This window comes from Cherax quadricarinatus, chromosome 7 (genome assembly GCF_038502225.1).
Source record: "Cherax quadricarinatus isolate ZL_2023a chromosome 7, ASM3850222v1, whole genome shotgun sequence".
In the NCBI taxonomy this organism is placed as follows: Eukaryota; Metazoa; Arthropoda; class Malacostraca; order Decapoda; family Parastacidae; genus Cherax; species Cherax quadricarinatus.
In genome coordinates this window covers 50,957,095-50,979,301 of record NC_091298.1, presented here as the reverse complement: position 1 = coordinate 50,979,301, position 22,207 = coordinate 50,957,095, and the positions used below count along the sequence as shown (strand labels likewise).

Below are 22,207 nucleotides of genomic sequence, written 5' to 3'. Positions count from 1 at the left end.
ATTATGATGATGGGGTCTGCATGGTTGATATAGCAAAATTTTTTTGTAAATCTAAGTCTACCATTAGCACGATACTGGGTCAAAGGAAAATATTAAAGCACCTGACCTTCTAAAAGAAGTGTTAGTGATATCAAAGCAAAGGCCACAAATTATTGAGGAGGTTGAAAAACTCTTTGTTGATTTGGATAAACAAAAAAGTTACACTCCTTCCACACAGTAACATATCCCCTCCTCTCCTCCACCTACTGCTTCCAGTATGCCATTAGCTCTCCTCTGATAGCAGTTATATTTTAATTCACTCTACAGTATTTCAATTAAAGTTTCTTTTAGTATTCACTTTTTACAGTTTAATGTAGCAGTCTGCACATTTTTAATAAATTACTGGGGTCTGGAATGGATTAATTCTATACGTATAGCTTATTTTTAATGGGAAAAACTGCTTTGGTTGTTGTCTATTTTGGCTGCCGAATCAACATCTGGAACGAATTAAATTCAACAACCGAGGTCTCACTATACAATGTTTCACAACAAACTGGCTTTATCAAGTAGTACTTGATAAAGCCAATTTCTAGTGAAATGTAGAGCACTAAAGACCCCCTCTGTAATCAATGTCTTACTTGCCATACTGTTGATGCTTTGCCATTCTTTTCTGGAATAATATACACATCATTTATAAGTTCAGTACTGGAGTATGTAGCACCAGCATGGAACCCTGACCTCATGAATTGTATTAAGAAAATTTTAAATATTCAAAAGTTTGAGTATGAAGACATGTTAAGAAAATTGAAGGGCCATGCGAGACATGATAGCAGTGTACAGTAGATATAAAATACTCAGACATGGGAAAATGGGGACAGACATGGGAGGGTAGAGAACAGTAAGAAGATGCAAATCGTCAATTAAAATAAACCAGACAGACTTAAGAATTTCTGAGTGAGAGAAGTAAACAAGTGAAATTAATGCAACAGGAAGATACTAAATGCAGAAATCTGACACATCATATGTGAGGAATTGTGCAGCAGAGATGAATAAACACCACAATGGACTAAATCCAGGTCAGTGAATAAATTGATACCTTAATGTTTCATCTGTTTGTGGGAATGTGTAGTCTCATACATCTGGTAGCAGAGCAGGTGTTGTGCAACTTAACATTAAGATCAACAACACTCTAATTGCCAGACATAATGAGGGCAAATTCCTTGGCCTATACCTCGACAACAACCTAAATTTCAGCACCCATATCAACACATAACAAAAAAAGTATCCAAAACAGTGGGGATCCTCTCCAAGATACGACACTACGTGCCGCAAACTGCCCTTCTCACACTATACAATTCACTTATATATCCATACCTCACCTATGCTATCTGTGCTTGGAGTTCAACTGCAGCAACACACCTAAAGTCAATAATAACCCAATAAAAAGCTGCAGTAAGAATAATCACTAAATCCCATCCCTGGCAACACACCCCCTCACACTTCATAGATCTAAACTTACTCCCTGTTCAGAACATCCACACTTACTACTGTGCAATCTATATCTACAGGACCTTAAATTCCAACATTAACCTTGACCTAAAATGCTTTCTTGATAGTTGTGACAGGATCCACAGGCATAACACCAGACACAAACATCTCTATGACATTCCCCGTGTTCGACTAAACCTTTACAAAAATTCAATGTATTTCAAAGGACCTAAAATCTGGAACACCCTACCTGAAAACTCTAGAACTGCAGACATATTCATCACTTTCAAAACTACAGTTAGAAAACATCTTATCTCCCTGATACACCCCGACAACTAACTACATGATAACCACCTGGTGGTTCACAATTACACTCGCTCACCCACTGACTATAAACCCAGAAATACTAATCTTAATCTTAAAATAATAAATCCTAACTAGTCATAAGTTTGCCTATGATACTCCAATATAGACACTTTGTACTGTGCCAAAACAAAAGCATTCACATTGCTAAACTCACAAATTATGATGTAGTCACTTAGCCTTAATACCATAATCTGTAAGGATTTAATGTTAAGAATTAATCTAAGTCTGCCTGAAATGCCTAGCCATGCTAGGTTTCCTAGTGGCCCCCTCTGTAATTAGTATTTTATAGCATGTAAACCACACAATACCCAAAACCTGTAAACCCCACATTGTAACCCTTATAAAGAATAAACTTGAATTGAATTGAATCTATAAGTTAAGCCAGAGCCCTATAATGTGTGCTAGTTCAAGTTTCATAGCTCTGATCTCTCACATGTTTTTGTTTCTCACCATCGTCTGAATTTAGCCCTTATTCCTTTTTGCCACACAAGAGCTGCAGCTTAGCTCTACGCAAAACACTAGCTGAGTACACACATCTATACCCTCATGATCATATAACATATGATACATAAACGAAGGTTTCTAAAGGTAGCACATGAGACAGATACCATGAGAGCAGCAAACGAACTATGCACCAACAATGAAGTACTGAAAGTGTTGTGTTGACACTGACCCTTCTGGAAGTGTTGGGGCTCCCTCCTCTTGACCGGGGGCATTAACGTGAACAATACAGAAATTGTTGAGAATATTCCTCATCTCTGGGTACAAGAAGAAGGCCTGAAAAAGTGCAAGTGTATTATAAAAATTGCCAGCAATATTACATTTATATTTTGATTGTACAGTAAGAAATTGTACTTGGTAAAAGAATATGTAAATGCAAGTATAACTCCAGTATTCTACATACATGTATTGCACTACTTGCAAGTGCAAAATGCCAGTGAGATCCTGGTATTTCTGAGAATTGGCTACTTTCATGATACGATCAGATGCTCAGTAATAACCCACCTGGAGACAGAAACTCAGAGATTAACTGATCTGTATATTTCGACCCCCTTCTGGGATCCTCTTCAGCTGAGGAGGAGATCAGAAGGTCAAAATATACAGATCAGTTAATCACCTGAGTTTGTCTATGTGGGTTATTATTGTGTACTAACAAGTATTCATTACACCTTAGTTATTCACATGATGAGATTCTCATTTCATCTCTCCCTCTTTTGTAAATCAATGAATGCAGAATTAAAATAATAAGTGTAAGAGAAACTGTCAATTCTTTGGCAGTGCAGAAAAAAGGTGTACTCTGCCATTATAAAATTGTCACTATACTATATATATTCACAGACTAATGAAACTAGCCAACTAAACATCAAACAATTTATTTATAAAATGTATACAACTGTCACAAAAAGCCCCAGTATGTAGAGCATTTTAGGCAAACAAACTAGAACTTAAAACTACTCGACACTATAGGTGAAGTTAAATAATTTGAATGCTAAGCTTAATGTAATTAAGTGGTTTAATGATACAATTATTAAATGTAATAATCATTTTAAGTACCTAAACTCTGTACAGTTTTGCTCATATGCTGCTGAAAAAGTGTGTTCAAATTTTAGTGTGCTTAAACACAGAGGCGTCGTAAGGGGAGGGGGCGCCCTGGGTGACACCATTTATGGGGTGACACCACAGAGCCTCTACAGAAGGTGACACTAATGACCAAAACCATGCTGCAGCAACCTAAGAGAAAAATTCTTCGTTTCTATATAGCCTATTATAGGATTACATAGTACAAATAGGCCTATACATGTATAGGGAAAATCGTTGATTTTGATGATGTGATAGATGATTTTGCAGGATTGAGGCAAGGAAATGAAATATCAGATTCTTTGAGATGTTACCTGTACTCAAGGTCAAATTGGAACTAGTGTTTTTTTCTTTATTTTTCAAGTTTTTTTTTTCATTGTTGAAGATGAATAAATGTAGGATCTATTGGCTGTACTCAAAGTGGTGTTTGAGTTTATATTTCCTTAATATTACTACGATTATTTATTTTATCATTAATAAAGTTCGATTTATGGCCTTCAAACGTTCTCATTGCTAAACATTAGTCACTGGTCATGTAGCAGTGATGTAACTGGAGTTTACTACCCCTATCCCCCCGCCCTTGGATTTCATGGGGGTGACACCAAAGATGCCACACCGGGTGACACCAACTCTAGCGACGCCTCTGCTTAAACATTCGATATTGTAACATGTACATCTACCAAATAATTGAGTAGCATGCTTAATTTGAGTAGTACTGTACCATTTATAGATTTTCACTATGTGCTTGTTGGTCATGGTCAAATTGTTTACCCCCTACCCATAGCCTCCCACCATTCTTTTGAAAGCGAGTCAAATTTTGGAAAATATTAGTTATGTAACAAAAATGCTGTCTGGTGGATATGACTTACTCGCATTTTTGTACATGACTAATATTTTCCAAAATTGATGCAACTTATGAATGCTTAATTTATGTAAAGCAGTTGAATAAACAAGAAGAGAACATTCAGTGTATTAGTATCATGAATCTGCCTGACACAGCTTGGCATACAGAAATGTGGCTTCTAATTTTACAATGTTCACATGACGAAAGGCCCAGCTAATGCCACCTCTCACATTTTTGTAGTATTTCATCCTTCCTTTGACTTTATCACATGCATTAACCTTTAGTATATGTAGTGATACTGGTCCTGTGGGGAGCAGCAGCAGGATAATACTGCACCACCTCTAGGGGCCCTTAACAACAACAACAGTTTGGTGTGTGTCATGGGCACCAACACATGGTGTGTGATTCTCTCCTACTTTATCCATTTATCAGCGATGCAGATTACATGGTGAGTTTAAATATGTGGCCTGTAGTTATAACTTTCTCTTGACATATGCAAGACATCACCATCCCTGTAGAAGTCATTATTAGATGTACTAGTCATTATATTTTGTTGTTGCAGAAGTACTATGAAGATTCTATGTTCAATAAAGCCTAGAGATAAGGCCTGTGTTTCTATCACAACAATTTATTGAACATAGAATCCTGGGCTACCTGGTGGTGATCCTGCGCTAGACTACATCACAACATGGAGCGTTTACTGAAACCTGAGAGGCTAGACTGTGACCCCAGCTTATCAACGGCTGCGCAGGAATGGAAGCACTGGTTTAAGACTTTCGAAAACTTCTTGGGAGCCCTTCCTAAAGAAGATCTAGATAAACTAAGTCTGCTCATCAATTTTGTGTCACCTAAGATATATGAGGCTATTTCTGAGTGTAATACCTACGAAGATGCTATCAAAACCCTCAAGTCTCAGTATATTAAACCTACAAATGAAATCTTTGCACGCTATCGCCTTGCAACTCGCCGCCAGCAGATTGATGAGTCCTTAGAGGAATACTTTCAAGCACTGAAAATTTTAGGTAAGGACTGTCACTTCCAAGCAGTGACAGCTGCTCAGTATTGTGAAGAGTCCATCAGGGATGCTTTTATCAGTGGCCTGCAATCACCAATAATAAGGCAGCGTTTATTGGAGAATAAAACTCTCGACTTAGCCGCTGCCTTTGACCAGGCAAGAGCTCTAGATTCAGCCCAGAAGAATTCTGAAGTATACAGTACCACTCAGCCTTCTCGAGTGGTAAGTGCTGCAATTCCTGACCAAGACTCTTGCAATGAAGTTACTGGGGAACCTGCCTCAGTGACAGCAGCAGCAGGTACGGTGTGTTTCTTTTGTGGTTTTTCAAGACATCCACGTCCAAAGTGTCCTGCTCGTGAAGCAATGTGCCATAAATGCCACAAGAAAGGTCACTTTGCTAAAGTATGTCGAGCTAATGCATCAACAAGAGCTAGTGCCTCCACACATTCCAGTGATCATGCGACTCTAGCAACAGTGACTTCTGCGGCTACTCCAAATTCACTGTCAAAGGCAGTTGTGAAAGTATTCATCAAAGGAACAGAAGTAGATGGTCTTATTGATAGTGGCAGCTCAGAGAGTTTCATCAACCTTGACTTAGTTAAACGGCTCTCCTTGACTCTACATCACTCATCAGGTACCGTTTCCATGGCATCAACATCTCTCTCTATTCAGACCTTAGGGTTTTGTAAGGTAAATCTCAGAGTTAATGGAAAGGATTATCAAGATGTACATTTAGCTATTCTGCCACAACTGTGCTCTGATGTTATCCTTGGTCAGGACTTTCAGAAGCTGCATGGTAGTGTCACCTTAACATATGGAGGTGAACTGCCTCCTCTTGTTGTCTGTGGACTTAGCACTTTAAGGGTAGACCCACCAAAGCTGTTTGCAAATCTTACCGCGGATTGCCATCCTATATCAGCTAAGTCACGCCGCTATTATTATGAGGATCGGATGTTCATTGAGAAAGAAACTCAGAGGCTGCTGAAGGAGGGTATTATAGAACCGAGTGATTCCCCTTGGCGTGCACAGGTTGTTGTTGTTAAAGATGGTTATAGGAAACGGATACTGGCTATCGATTACTCTGAGACAATCAACAAATTTACACTTCTTGATGGGTACCCTCTACCTCGAATTGACGATACAGTGAACAAAATTGCTCAGTACTACGTGTTTAGCACAATTGATCTGCAGAGTGCCTATCATCAAGTCCCTATAAGGAATGAAGATAAACCATACACAGCGTTTCAGGCTAGTGATGGCCTGTATCAGTTTACCAGAGTCCCTTTTGGAGTCACCAATGGGGTAGCCTGCTTCCAACGAATTATGGATTCACTCATTCAGGAAGAGCAACTCATGGGAACCTACGCGTATTTAGATAATGTTACCATTTGTGGCAAGACCCAGGAGGAACATGATGCAAACCTTGATAAGTTTTTGGAAGCCGCCAAGAAGAAAAATATCAGTTACAATGAGGAAAAGTGCACTTTTTCAACTAAAAGGCTTAGCATCCTTGGTTATGTAGTGGAAGGAGGTTCAATATTCCCAGACCCTGAACGACTACGACCTCTACGGGAACTTCCAATGCCTCAAGACAAAAAGTCACTCCGAAGAACTCTTGGTCTCTTTGCTTATTACTCACAATGGATCTACAACTATTCAAGTAAAGTCCGCCCATTGAGTGCTACCACATTTCCTGTGACAAAGGAAGCAGAAGCCGCTTTCCATACTCTCAAACAGGACATTGAAAACTCAGTAGTTCAAGCCATTGATGAGTCCCTACCATTCGAAGTGGAAACGGATGCATCTGACATTGCCATTGCTGCAGTCTTATCTCAGGCAGGACGACCAGTAGCCTTCTTTTCGAGAACTTTTCAAGGATCAGAGAAATGTTATGCTGCTGTAGAAAAGGAAGCCCAGGCCATCATAGAAGCAGTTCGCCACTGGAGGCATTATTTAACTGGTAGACATTTCACCATAAGGACTGACCAACGGTCCGTGATGTATATGTTCGACAAGAGGCACAAAAGTAGGATAAAGAATGACAAGATATTACGCTGGAGGATGGAACTATCGTGTTATGACTTTGATATTCTGTACCGACCGGGTCAAGAGAACATCTCACCTGATGCATTCTCTAGGTCCCACTGTGGAGCAGCATGTCATGATTTGCAATCACTCTCAGCTCTCCACAAGGCTTTGTGTCACCCAGGAGTTACACGCCTGTACCATTTTGTCAAATCAAAGAACATGCCCTACTCAGTGGAAGATGTGCGACAAGTGATCAGAGCATGCAGAGTATGTGCAGAGTGCAAGCCAAACTTTCATCAGCCAGAGAAGACTCATCTCATAAAATCCACCCAGCCTTTCGAAAGATTGAATATAGATTTCAAAGGACCTCTACCAAGCACAAATCAGAATAGGTATTTCCTTAACATAGTAGATGAATATTCAAGGTTTCCCTTTGTATTCCCCTGTGCAAATATGGCTGCTTCAACTGTTATTAGTTGTCTTTCACAGTTGTTCTCTATTTTTGGTATGCCAGCTTATATCCATTCAGACAGGGGATCCTCGTTCATGAGTAACGAACTTCAGGAGTTTTTGGCTAGCAAAGGTATTGCCTGCAGCAGAACAACAAGCTACAACCCTCAAGGCAATGGTCAAGTGGAGCGGTTCAATGGTACTATATGGAAGGCAGTTACAATGACATTAAAGTCGCGCAATCTACCTGTTCAACACTGGCAAACTGTCCTACCTGATGCTCTTCACTCTATTAGATCACTGCTGTGCACAGCTACTAATGCAACCCCTCATGAAAGACTCCTCAACTATTCACGTCGTTCCTCTACGGGAGCCTCCGTGCCCACTTGGTTATGTCATCCTGGACCCGTTCTCCTGAAGAGTCACCGTAGGATGAACAAGACGGATCCTTTAGTGGAAGAGGTAGAGCTCCTGCAAGCTAATCCACATTACGCCCACATTCGCTACCAAAATGGTGAAGAGACTACAGTATCTACAAGACATTTAGCCCCAGTTGAAATCCCTATTAGTGTGGAATCTCAAGATACACCAATAGATGTGAAAGATGCTTCGTTTTCTCCTGGAAAGCCCCTTGAGACTACCCCTATGGAAATAGAGGATTCTGCTCCAGCAGTTAATCAAACCCCACTGGAAAATATCGAACCTGGTGAAGAGGCTCAAGGGCTACGAAGGTCGGGACGTGTACGTCGCCCACCTAACAGTTTGGGAGATTACTGTCTCTGATATTTTAGAAGGGGGAGATTGTAGTGATACTGGTCCTGTGGGGAGCAGCAGCAGGATAATACTGCACCACCTCTAGGGGCCCTTAACAACAACAACAGTTTGGTGTGTGTCATGGGCACCAACACATGGTGTGTGATTCTCTCCTACTTTATCCATTTATCAGCGATGCAGATTACATGGTGAGTTTAAATATGTGGCCTGTAGTTATAACTTTCTCTTGACATATGCAAGACATCACCATCCCTGTAGAAGTCATTATTAGATGTACTAGTCATTATATTTTGTTGTTGCAGAAGTACTATGAAGATTCTATGTTCAATAAAGCCTAGAGATAAGGCCTGTGTTTCTATCACAACAGTATATATGTACTGGGTATGGGTGTGGTGGGTTCTACGTACGTGTATTTGGTACAACTTGATAAAGAAACATGACATTTACTTTAACATCTGACAAGTACACAGCAGCTGATGAACTTTGTTACATTCAACTCTGCCCAGTAGGCAAACATTAACCCTCCCCACACTCATCAAACATTTCAATCAGTGACTAACAGAATGTGAGTTAAGTTAAACTGTACAAAAAAAAAAAAAAATAGTTACTGACAAATTTGAAGGTGTCTAGAAAAACATTATTTTCCACTAAGTTCTTCACTTCCCATAACCCAATTTTCCAATAGTCCCCAATCTTCAGGAACATATCCCACACATGAGGGGATTTACTGCTTGTTAAAATAGCAATGTTAATATGAGGAAATTGTAATACAGAAGTGTACTGACAATCTTAGTCCTCCACATCCCTTGGTGGGGACGGAGGATGAACTATGTAATAAAACAGTCTTACCTGGAAATTGGTGACGTGATTGAGCCCAAGATCATGGTATGTGAGGATGACAGGCTTAGAGGTGTCGCCAGTGACGGCCACAGTGATGGGACCATGCTGGGTGTCCACTGTCTCCTTGCTGCCTGTAGACCCGTCCTCGCTCAACGACCGCGAGTTAGACACTGATAACTGGACATGCCGCAGTTCGATGTCATCCAGGGCATCGCTAGGCATCGTCCTGAAAATAACATCAATGATATCATTATCATGGAACGGCTGGCAACTGCGATACACGTACTGTACTAGTATTTAATCCTAGTGTTATAATAATAACAGTACATGGATGATGATGATGGATGATGATGTAACAGAAGCAGTAGCATCATATTAATGGTGTACTCTATATGAATAATAAGTGAGATGTATATGTTAAGTCGGCCCATAATGCCTAGGCATAGTAGAGGCTCTCTTTGCATTGCAACCCATTATTGTAAATACATAATATCAATGTACTATTTGCAAAGACATAAATAAATAAATAAATAAATAAATAAAACTTGAGGACTAGGAAGATGAGAAGTAATAGTAGCAGAAGAATAATAATAATTGTTGTAGCAGTAATAGCACCAGTAATAGTAATAGCAATAGTAACAAATAGTGGTAGTAGTAGTAGTATTTTATTGGAAAGTACTAAACCCACAGGGGGGGGGACACAACACCTGGAGAACAGGATTTAATCTGGTGTGATCCAAGTAAAGGAAGGGCGTCTCCAATCTGATGAAGTACACAACATTTAACGTGTCCATCACTGGTACAGCTCTCAGTAGTAGTAACCAGTTACCAGTAACCAGTGTACCAGTAGATGACTCACTACCAACCGTCTCTGCCTGAGTCACTGTCTGTATTCATATTGCGCTGACCTCAGCAGTATTTCAAAGACCCCCCACATATGGGTACTGTGGGCGGTCAGTTATTCGAGAGTGAGCAAGGAGGTAGGTCACGGCTGTTTGGGCGCTTCCCACATTATCCGTAATTATACGTACTACCAGCCTACGTGAGTATTACTTTAGTCATCCACTCCACTGAGTTTGTTCATTCCTCCAGTAAGAAAGAACTGATACCTTTATTCCAGAACAAACAACCTACTGGAAGGTTAGCCAGATGGACCTTGACTATCCAAGAGTTCAATCCCACCTTTGAGCATTTACCTGGCAAGTCAAATGTAGTCGCAGATGCCTTATCGTGACATGTTAGTATAGTAACTGCAGACCCTCCATTTAGTGCTGAAGATGTAAAGAATGCTCAACGAACAGATCCCATGTGGTCTGGTGTGATTCGATTCCTGCTCCAGGAAGATCTTATTCTGACTGTGAAGCCACCAGCACCCATCCGTGACTTTGTCATGAACCAAGAATTACTGTATCGAACAGCCGAGTTGGGTACTCCTAGCAGAAGAGTATACCAGTTAGTAATTCCACAGTCACTAGTGAATGTAGCTTTACAGCTAGTTCACGATGTACCAGGTGTTGCACACCCTGGTATGGATCGTTCAGTAAAACAAGCCAGATTGAAATACTTTTGGCCTCGTATGGCAACTGATATTTCTGAGTATGTTAAGAAATGTAGTGTCTGCATGCAATAATGGCCCTAATCCAATCCAAGTGTATCCAACTACTAGCGAACCGTGGGAAAGAGTTGCGCTAGATTTGTTAACTAATTTCCAATGTTCCCTCCAAGGCAACAAACATCTGTGTGTTATGGTAGACCATTTCACCAGATATTGTGAGTTAGTTCCTATTGCAGATAAGACTGCTGAGACAGTAGCTAAAGCGTTTAAAGAACGCATTATCTGCAGGCATACCACCCCTAAGTCCCTAGTAACAGATAATGGAGGTGAATTCTGTAATGAGATTCTTGAAAATTTGTGCACCTTGTACAAGATCTCTAAATCCACCATTGTTCCTCATCATCCTGCCAGCAATGGGTTAGCGGAACGAACCAATAAGAAAGTACTTGATGTCTTGAGAGCCACTATCAATCCCAACAGTGAAACTTGGGATGAAGTTATACCTGATGTGCAGTGTGCTATAAATTCTGCTTACAATGTTTCTATAGGTGACACTCCACATTATGCATTGTACGGTGTAGATAAACGTTTGCCTTATGAGTTGTTATATTCTAATCCGAAACCAAATTACAACCCTGATGATTTCATAGCAACTCATACCAGCTTAGCTCAAAGTGTTTTTAGAAGAATCCGTGAAACACTTCATAAATCAACAGCAGAATTTACAAGAGTAGCAAACACTCGAGCAAAGCCATCCAAAATCAAAGTAGGTTCGAGAGTTATGCTGATTAACTTTAACAAAACGTCTGCAATGCCAAAGCTTGATCAAAAGTTTGTTGGTCCTTATCGAGTAGTTGAACATATCACTGGTAATAAGTATAAGGTTAGAGAGATTAGTACTGGTCAGTATAAAGAATCACATTTAGATCATATGAAGTTAGTATGTGATGATAATGATGTTCCAACCCAGACTAATGTGACAGACTCTGACAATCCTCCTGATCCTGTACTCTCTTCCTCTGATACTCAGTCAGACGATCAACCTGAATGTCGTTATTCCCTACGTACACGACAGGTATTGAGAAATCCTCAAGTATCATTTCTAACTTCCAATTCAGATTTGCCTCAAATACAGCATGAGTTAGCCAGTGCAACAGAGTTTGATCCTCCCAGAGATGACACCCATTCTGCATATGTCAATCTTACCCTAGCAGAGTTGGGGTTAAATGTAAATAACCTGTATAGATGAATAATTACAGTATCAACTTATCAGTATTCAAGAATTTTTTTTTGTGTTCGCGTTCTCTCCCAATTCTGAGAGTTAACAGTCTAGATTTGAGTGCACCGAATCTGCCTTTCTGTTAAACACTCTTTCTTTGTATATATTCCTTCCTCAGAATCCGTAGATCACATGAATACAGATCGATCGATCAAATTTTTTTTTTTCACTTCTATTGTGTAATCCCAACGTTGAGTTTCATTCGATGAGTTGTGCTATATTATACCTTGTATTGCATTACAGTTTCAGTTACGTAAGCTTCCATTCCAATGTTCTACTTATGTATGTTATAATGTTCAATTGTTGTGTACTTTGACATTGTATAGAATCAGCCCAAGCCGTATACCTGCCATCTCTAGTTTGTATTAGTTGTATGTCGGGACGACATACGTTAGCGTCGCCGAGCTCTCAGTAGTAGTAACCAGTTACCAGTAACCAGTGTACCAGTAGATGACTCACTACCAACCGTCTCTGCCTGAGTCACTGTCTGTATTCATATTGCGCTGACCTCAGCAGTATTTCAAAGACCCCCACATATGGGTACTGTGGGCGGTCAGTTATTCGAGAGTGGGCAAGGAGGTAGGTCACGGCTGTTTGGGCGCTTCCCACATTATCCGTAATTATACGTACTACCAGCCTACGTGAGTATTACTTTACCCTATCCACGTGTTCGAACCCCACATGATACAGCAAGCAGCAACAGCCTCCCTGATCAGGCTGTCAGCAGTAAGGTCTGGTGTAAGACTGCACTGCTGGGTGATGATCCTAACAAGTAATAATAATAATAATAATAATATCTTTATTTTACTACAAGTACATGTACAAGGTATACAGTCCTAGCTGACAACAATGACATACTACTATATAGAAAGTCCCTTGTTATGCTCCGCATTTCGGGCAAATTAGGTCAGTGTCCCAGGATGCGACCCACACCAGTCGACTAACACCCAGGTACCCATTTTACTGATGGGGAACATAGACAACAGGTGGAAAGAAACACGTCCAATGTTTCTACTCTGGCTGGGAATCGAACCCAGACCCTCGCCGTGTGAAGCGAGAGCGTTAACCACCAGGCCACCAGAGCCCTAAACTAAACTACACACAACACACTACTGGTACATAACAGCTTATAGCGTATAATTGTGTACTGGAAAACAAACTATCAACATCTTGTTATACAACAAAACACGGTGTTGAACATCCAAACGTAATTTAGTAATGGCTTGCTTCATTATATTATATATTTAAGACTGAAAATAAAATGAATAAAAACGTTTCACCATGCATTATAAAATGGTGAAGCCACTATATCATTTAGGACTAAATGTAATATAGTAAATGTAATGCACTAGTGTGTTTCAAAAGTGTTGCTAATATATATAATTTACTTAAATATATAAGCTCTGAAGTAGTCTGTTAATTGTAGTAACAAACTATATAGCAATCACATTGTCAAGACTGATGCTTGACTAGGATACATAATGTGGTAGTCACCTCATATTACTCACACACACATTATATATATATATATATATATATATATATATATATATATATATATATATATATATATATATATATATATATATATATATGTATGTATGTCGTGGCGAATATGTAAAACTGGTCAATTAGCAAGAACTCATTTAAAAATAAATACTTTCTAAAATTTTCTCTTATACATTTAGATATATTTTTCATTCATGTTAATGTAAAAATTTATAATTTTGTATCAAAAGAACCTTAGAAAACTTACCTAACCTTATTATAACAAGCGCAATTTAATTTAGCCTAATCCAACTAAATATATTTTACATAAGTTTACAATAATTTAATAATAAACACAATCAAATACATTCTTTTCGTTACGTTTAGAATGATTTTTGCGAAATTATTGCATACACAAATTTTCGCTTGCCTTATTCGACAAGAAGACCGTTGCAAGTTTTACTTATTCAGCACGACATATGTATACTGTACACACAAAACAAACTTACAAATCCACAATGTCGAGTTTGCCAATGACTCCATGAGTTTTAGGAGGCCTGATTTCTGACACCATCTCTGTGGCAGGAGTCACAGTTGTTTCTTTAACAGAGATACTGGATGATAATTGTCGTTGTACCCGGGCAGGTGAACCTCACAAGTCCCAGGAGCTACCAAGACACCAGCACTTTACACCTTCAATGGTCATCATTCACTCGTGTATAATCGTTACTTCCTAATACTTTCATAAATAGGAATTTCATGAAGATTAATATCATATTGTTTTTACGATTCATTATGAATACCAAAAAAATATCAATTCATAGTTTTCATTAGAATTCACTATGAATAATACTCGTATATAAATAATTCACCATGAATAATACTCGTATATAAATAATTCACCATGAATAATACTCGTATATAAATAATTCACCATGAATAATACTCGTATATAAATAATTCACCATGAATAATACTCGTATATAAATAATTCACCATGAATAATACTCGTATATAAATAATTCACCATGAATAATACTCGTATATAAATAATTCACCATGAATAATACTCGTATATAAATAATTCACCATGAATAATATATAAATAATTCACCATGAATAATACTCGTATATATATAATTCACCATGAATAATACTCGTATATAAATAATTCACCATGAATAATACTCGTATATAAATAATTCACCATGAACAATAACAATAATCACACAAAGCAGCATAGGTTCACCCTGAAGATGAAGTCTATTTTACCGACTTACTTCACTATTTACAATAAGTTTACTATGGTTGAGGTACACAAATACACTTACACACATTATCATTCATAGAAACATGTGCGTAAATTACCTAGAATAAACCCAACAAAGTTTGGCAAAGTGACTTATTTACACAGTGAATTAAACAACATATGGATGATGTCTTCACGTAACTACACACTTCTTTAATCTTTTCTATTGAAATCAGTTGTTACTGCAGTAAGTTTAATCTATTACTTAAATACTTCCAGCAGCAGGACTGTAATTTTCTAATACATTTTATCCCCTGGATGTGACCCACAACACTCCACTGAACCAGGAGCTGTGAATCGACCCCTGTAACCACAAAAAGGTGGGTACCAGGTACTTAGTTTAAGTGCTAGCCTGGCAGGGGCAGCAGGGATACAGGGAAACACCCATGTTTCTGTGCCCGGGAATCGAACCAGAAACCCTACGATTACAGGTTCTTTAACAGCCACGCCTTTGAGGGAGGTGCCTGTGTGTGTGTGTGTGTGTGTGTGTGTGTGTGTGTGTGTGTGTGTGTGTGTGTGTGTGTGTGTGTGTGTGTGTGTACTCACCTACTTGAAGTTGCAGGGGTCGAGTCCAAGCTCCTGGCCCCGCCTTTTCATTGGTCGCTACTAGGTGTGTGTGTGTGTGTGTGTGTGTGTACTCACCTGATTGTCGTTGCAGGGGTCGAGACTCGGCTTCTGACCCCGCCTCTTCACTGACCGCTACTGGGTCCTCCCTCTCCCTGCTCCATGAGCTTTATCATACCTCATCTTAAAAACTATGTATGGTTCCTGCCCCCACTACATCGCTTGCCAGACTATTCCACTTCCTAACAACCCTGTGGCTGAAGAAATACTTCCTAACATCCCTTTGACTCATCTGAGTCTTCAACTTCCAATTATGACCCCTTGTTTCTGTGTCCCATCTCTGGAACATCCTGTCTCTGTCCACCTTGTCTATTCCACGCAGTATTTTGTAAGTCGTTATCATGTCTCCCCTGACCCTCCTGTCCTCCAGTGTCGTCAGACCGATTTCCCTGAATCTTTCTTCATAGGACATTCCCCTTAGCTCTGGAACCAGCCTTGTTGCAAACCTTTGCACTTTCTCTAATTTCTTGATGTGTTTGACCAGGTGTGGGTTCCAAACTGGTGCTGCGTAGTCCAGTACGGGTCTGACGTACACAGTGTACAAAGTCTTGAACGATTCCTTACTGAGGTACCGGAACGCTATCTCAGGTTTGCCAGGCGCCCATGTGCTGCAGCAGTTATCTGGTTAATGTGTGCTTCTGGCGACGTACTCGATATTATACTCACTCCTAGATCTTTCTCCTTGAGTGAGGTTTGCAGTCTTTGGCCTCCTAGCCTATACTCTGTCTGCGGTCTTCTTTGCCCTTCTCCGATCTTCATGCCTTTGCATATGGCGGGGTTAAATTCTAGGAGCCAGTTGCTGGACCACGCATCCAGCCTGTCCAGGTCTCTTTGTAGACCTGTCTGTTCCGCATCTGATTTAATTCTCCTCATTAACTTCACATCATCTGCAAACAGGGACACTTCTGAGTCTATCCCTTCCGACATGTCGTTCACATATACCAAGAATAGCACTGGTCCCAGGACTGACCCCTGTGGGACCCCGCTCGTCACAGGCGCCCACTGTGACACCCCATCACGGACGAACCCTGACTCGCTGTTGCCTCCCTGTTAGGTATTCTCTGATCCATTGCAGTGCCCTTCCTGTTATATGTGCCTGATCCTCTAGCTTCTGTACTAATCTCTTGTGAGGAACTGTGTCGAAGGCCTTCTTACAGTCCAAGAAAATGCAATCAACCCACCCCTCCCTCTCATTTCTTACTTCATTTACCTTGTCATAAAACTCTAGTAGGTTTGTGACACAGGATTTGCCTTCCATGAATCCGTGCTGGCTGTCGTTTATAATCTTGTTCCGCTCCAAGTGCTCCACCACTCTCCTGATAATCTTCTCCATGACTTTGCATACTATACACGTCAGTGACACTGGTCTATAGTGCTTCATTTCTGTCTCCTTTCTTAAAGATGGGGACTATATTTGCCTTATTCCATACTTCAGGTAGTTGCCCAGTTTCAAGGGAAGTGTTGAAGATTTTGGTTAGTGGCACACATATTGTCTCTGCTCCGTCTCTATGGACCCACGGAGAGATGTCCGGTCTCACCGCCTTTGAGGTATCAAAGTCACTTAGAAGCTTCTTCACCTCCTCCTCAGTCGTGTGTAATTCATCCAACACATGGTGGTATATCCCTTGTTGGTGTACCCCACTGTTTTGTCTTCCCAGTGTCCCTTCAGCCTCCACTGTAAATACTTCCCGAAATCTCATGTTGAGCTCCTCACATACTTCTTGGTATGTGTACTCACTTAGCTGAGGTTGCAGGGGTCGAGTCCTAGCTCCTGGTGTGTGCGTGTGTGTGTGCGTGTGTGTGCGTGTGTGTGTGTGTGCGTGTGTGTGTGTGTGTGTGTGTGTGTGTGTGTGTGTGTGTGTGTGTGTGTGTGTGTGTGTGTGTGTGTTGCTCGCCTTATTCGGCAAGAGCGTTGTTATTTAAGCCAAAAAACGCAAGTTTTACCTATTCAGCACGACATTATATATATTCCATTTCCATTACAGGTTCTCGAGACCACAGCACCTGAGACCCAGCCTCATACCAGGCATTCTAACTTAGAAAGGAAATATTACGGGACTAAAATCTACAAAGACCGGAAAATGGAGCTGTGTACAAGCTGAATGTAAGAAAAATTTGCTAGTCAGGCCCTGATCCACCGGGAGGCTTGGTCGTGGACCCGGCCGCGGGGGCGTTGATCCCCGGAATAACCTCCAGGTCATCTTGCATGTTCATGAGACAATGAAACGACTTTGCCAGAGTGCAGAGACTTTAACTGGCTTCGGTTTCACAGGTCTAGGGTGGTCCTTACTTGTTTAGCGCTTAATCCGATTATATAACAACTGCGTTTGACACTTGTAAGGCGGAGAGCAGTGGCTCCCAGGATGGTTGGTGTCGCTGGGATCCCAAGTTACTCTCCCGCACTCTGGATCAAGTCTGATTCAACCCCATTCCCCAAGCGCTGTATAATGATCCATATGGGTTTAGTGCTTCGCTGTGTGTGATGAATGGTTTAAAAAACCTGTAAGTTGAAGATTGAGACACTTATGCAAAATATGGGAATCTTTATTCAGGAAACCTTTCGCCACACAGTGGCTTCATCAGTCCAATACAAAGCAGAAAGGTGTAAGGAGAGGAAGAGTTTGAGGTAATCAGTCCATCAGTCTTGTAGAATGTACAACACAGGGTCGTAAACGTGGCTTGTATACTGTAGTGAGGTGAGGTGAAGCAGGAGGAGACGGGGTCATAGTGGTACCATCCACGTCTACAACCCTGTGTTGTACATTCTACAAGACTGATGGACTGATTACCTCAAACTCTTCCTCTCCTTACACCTTCCTGCTTTGTACTAGACTGATGAAGCCACTGTGTGGCGTAACGTTTCCTATGAATATATAATAACATCATTGATAGTTATGGTAAAATAATAATGAAAATATAAACAAAGCGGAGTTGAGAGTTTAGCGCTCCGTCCCCCCTTCCTCTCCCCTGCACTCCCTCCCCCACACTCCATCCCCCACACTCCATCCCCCACACTCCATCCCCCACACTCCATCCCCCACACTCCATCCCCCACACTCCATCCCCCACACTCCATCCCCCACACTCCATCCCTAGTGGTAAATGTAGTTGTAGTGGTATAAATAGTATTTTTATAATCATGGGGAGGGCTAAACCCGTAGCATTATACAGCGCCTGGGGTGTGTGGAAGGTATTCAGGCTCAATTCAGGCAACCGGAGCACAGATCCAATTCCCTAGATCAAGAGCCCCTCACCAGCGTCAAGGAACCTCCCTTGAGGGGGGTATAACTAGTAGTATTAATTATAGTAATAATTATTATTATTTCTGTAAGTACATGTACAAGGTATACAAATCCATCTGACATCAATGACATACTACTATATACAAAGCCCTTTGTTATGCTGATCATTTCCGGCAAATTGGGCCAATTTTGTTCCCAAGATGCGACCCACACCATCGACTAACACCCAGGTACCTATTTTACTGATACGTGAACAGGGACAACAGGTGTCTTAAGGAAACACGCCCTAATGTCTCCACCCGTACCGGGGATCGAATCACCGACCTCGATGTGCAACAGCGGCAGAGGTGGCAATAAGAAGCGAGCAGTGGCAGTGTTAGCAAAGCAATAGCAGTAGTGGAGGTGGTTTAGAAATAAGAGAAAAAACAGGAGCACTGCAAGAGAGCTAATGGCCCACGAGGGTAGGACAAAAACCCTGGGGGAGGGGGGTGAAATGACCACATAGGACAGAACCCACCCAGGCAGAAGAAAAGAAAGGCACAGAAAATATAGGAAAGTTGAAGAGGAGATAGAGATAATGGTCAAGTTACGAGTGTTCTGAAGTTTGGTTCATCTGACAATGTAATGAGAAAGGAAGGTATCTACATAGACGAAGCCAAGATCAAGATTCATATTACGAAAGTTGTGCATACGGTATGTTTCAACAAGACGGCGTCTGTGTGACTGATGCTCCAAGTTGGACACAAACGTCCTAAGTTTCATTCTATGTGTGAGTTATTTGTGTATTGTGAATTTCATGCTCTACTTGAAGCACAGGACGAGCAGCAGCAGCAGCAGCAGCAGCAGCAGCAGCAGCAGCAGCAGCAGCAGCAGCAGCAGCAGCACTTTTACCACGATCAATACTACTGCGGTTGACCTTAATATACATGAAGAGCTAAAAAACAAAAACAAATTATGTATATAAACAGTTTTATATATTTAGAATAAGAGGAGGAGGAGGAAGGAGTGAGGGAGAGTAGTGTGAAGATGAACACAAAACACTGAGGGAGATGTGAAGAAGATTAAAGAAGATAGATGAGAGGGAAGAGACAGGTTGAGGCCAGGCTGGTGTGTGATGCTGTTTATCCTACACCACAACAAAACCCACTATGGTACGGGTATATAGTGATGCCTGTACTATGTTAGTGATGTACAGTGATGCCTGTACTATGTTAGTGATGTACAGTGATGCCTGTACTATGTTAGTGATGTACAGTGATGCCTGCACTATGTTAGTGATGTACAGTGATGCCTGCACTATGGCAGGGGGATGTACAGTGATGCCTGTACTATGGTAGTGATGTACAGTGATGCCTGTACTATGTTAGTGATGTACAGTGATGCCTGCACTATGGCAGGGATGTACAGTGATGCCTGTACTATGGTAGTGATGTACAGTGATGCCTGCACTATGGCAGGGATGTACAGTGATGCCTGTACTATGGTAGTGATGTACAGTGATGCCTGTACTATGTTAGTGATGTACAGTGATGCCTGTACTATGTTAGTGATGTACAGTGATGCCTGTACTATGTTAGTGATGTACAGTGATGCCTGTACTATGTTAGTGATGTACAGTGATGCCTGTACTATGTTAGTGATGTACAGTGATGCCTGTACTATGTTAGTGATGTACAGTGATGCCTGCACTATGGCAGGGGGATGTACAGTGATGCCTGTACTATGGTAGTGATGTACAGTGATGCCTGTACTATGTTAGTGATGTACAGTGATGCCTGCACTATGGCAGGGATGTACAGTGATGCCTGTACTATGGTAGTGATGTACAGTGATGCCTGCACTATGGCAGGGATGTACAGTGATGCCTGTACTATGTTAGTGATGTACAGTGATGCCTGTACTATGTTAGTGATGTACAGTGATGTCTGTACTATGTTAGTGATGTACAGTGATGCCTGTACTATGTTAGTGATGTACAGTGATGCCTGTATTATGTTAGTGATGTACAGTGATGCCTGTACTATGGCAGGGATGTACAGTGATGCCTGCACTATGGCAGGGATGTACAGTGATGCCTGCACTATGGCAGGGATGTACAGTGATGCCTGTACTATGGTAGTGATGTACAGTGATGCCTGTATTATGTTAGTGATGTACAGTGATGCCTGCACTATGGCAGGGATGTACAGTGATGCCTGCACTATGGCAGGGATGTACAGTGATGCCTGTACTATGGTAGTGATGTACAGTGATGCCTGCACTATGGCAGGGATGTACAGTGATGCCTGTACTATGGTAGTGATGTACAGTGATGCCTGTACTATGGTAATGTACAGTGATGCCTGTACTATGTTAGTGATGTACAGTGATGCCTGCACAATGGCAGGGATGTACAGTAATGCCTGTACTATGGCAGGGATGTACAGTGATGCCTGTACTATGGTAGTGATGTACAGTGATGCCTGTACTATGGTAGTGATATACAGTGATGCCTGTACTATGGTAGTGATGTACAGTGATGCCTGTACTATGGCAGGGATGTACAGTGATGCCTGTACTATGGTAGTGATGTACAGTGATGCCTGTACTATGGTAGTGATGTACAGTGATGCCTGTACTATGGCAGGGATGTACAGTGATGCCTGTACTATGGTAGTGATGTACAGTGATGCCTGTACTGTGGCATGGATGTACAGTGATGCCTGCACTATCATAGTGCAGGCATCACTGTACATCACTATGGCAGGGGTGTTCAGTGATGCCTGTACTATGGCAGGAGTGTTCAGCGATGCCTGCACTATGACAGGGGTGTTCAGTGATGCCTGCACTATGGCAGGGGTGCTCAGTGATGCCTGCACTATGGCAGGGGTGCTCAGTGATGCCTGCACTATGGTAGGGGTGTTCAGTGATGCCTGCACTATGACAAGGGTGTTCAGCGATGCCTGCACTATGACAAGGGTGTTCAGCGAAGCCTGCACTATGACAACGGTGTTCAGTGATGCCTGCACTATGGCAGGGGTGTTCAGTGATGCCTGCACTATGGCAGGGATATTCAATGATGCCTGCACTATGGCAGGGATGTTCAGTGATGCCTGCACTATGATAGTGATGTACAGTGATGTCTGCACTATGGCAGGGGTGTTCAGTGATGCCTGCACTATGGCAGGGGTGTTCAGTGATGCCTGCACTATGGCAGGGGTGTTCAGTGATGCCTGCACTATGGCAGGGGTGTTCAGTGATGCCTGCACTATGGCAGGGGTGTTCAGTAATGCCTGCACTATGGCAGGGGTGTTCAGTGATGCCTGCACTATGATAGTGATGTACAGTGATGCCTGCACTTTGGCAGGG

The 22,207-nt window shown here is 41.4% G+C and overlaps 1 protein-coding gene across 7 annotated transcripts in view; it reads right to left on the bottom strand.

Moving 5' to 3' along the window:
- The window catches only part of MESK2 (misexpression suppressor of KSR 2), a 541,942-nt gene that overhangs the window by 75,734 nt on the left and 444,001 nt on the right, over positions 1-22,207 (bottom strand). For all 7 annotated transcript variants that reach the window (XM_070082422.1, XM_053773987.2, XM_053773991.2 and 4 more), the window contains 2 exons: positions 9,372-9,588; positions 2,507-2,610 (listed from right to left, as the gene is read on the bottom strand). In XM_070082422.1, the coding sequence (XP_069938523.1) occupies positions 2,507-2,610; positions 9,372-9,588 (321 nt within the window). The remainder of the gene's footprint in view (positions 1-2,506; positions 2,611-9,371; positions 9,589-22,207) is intronic.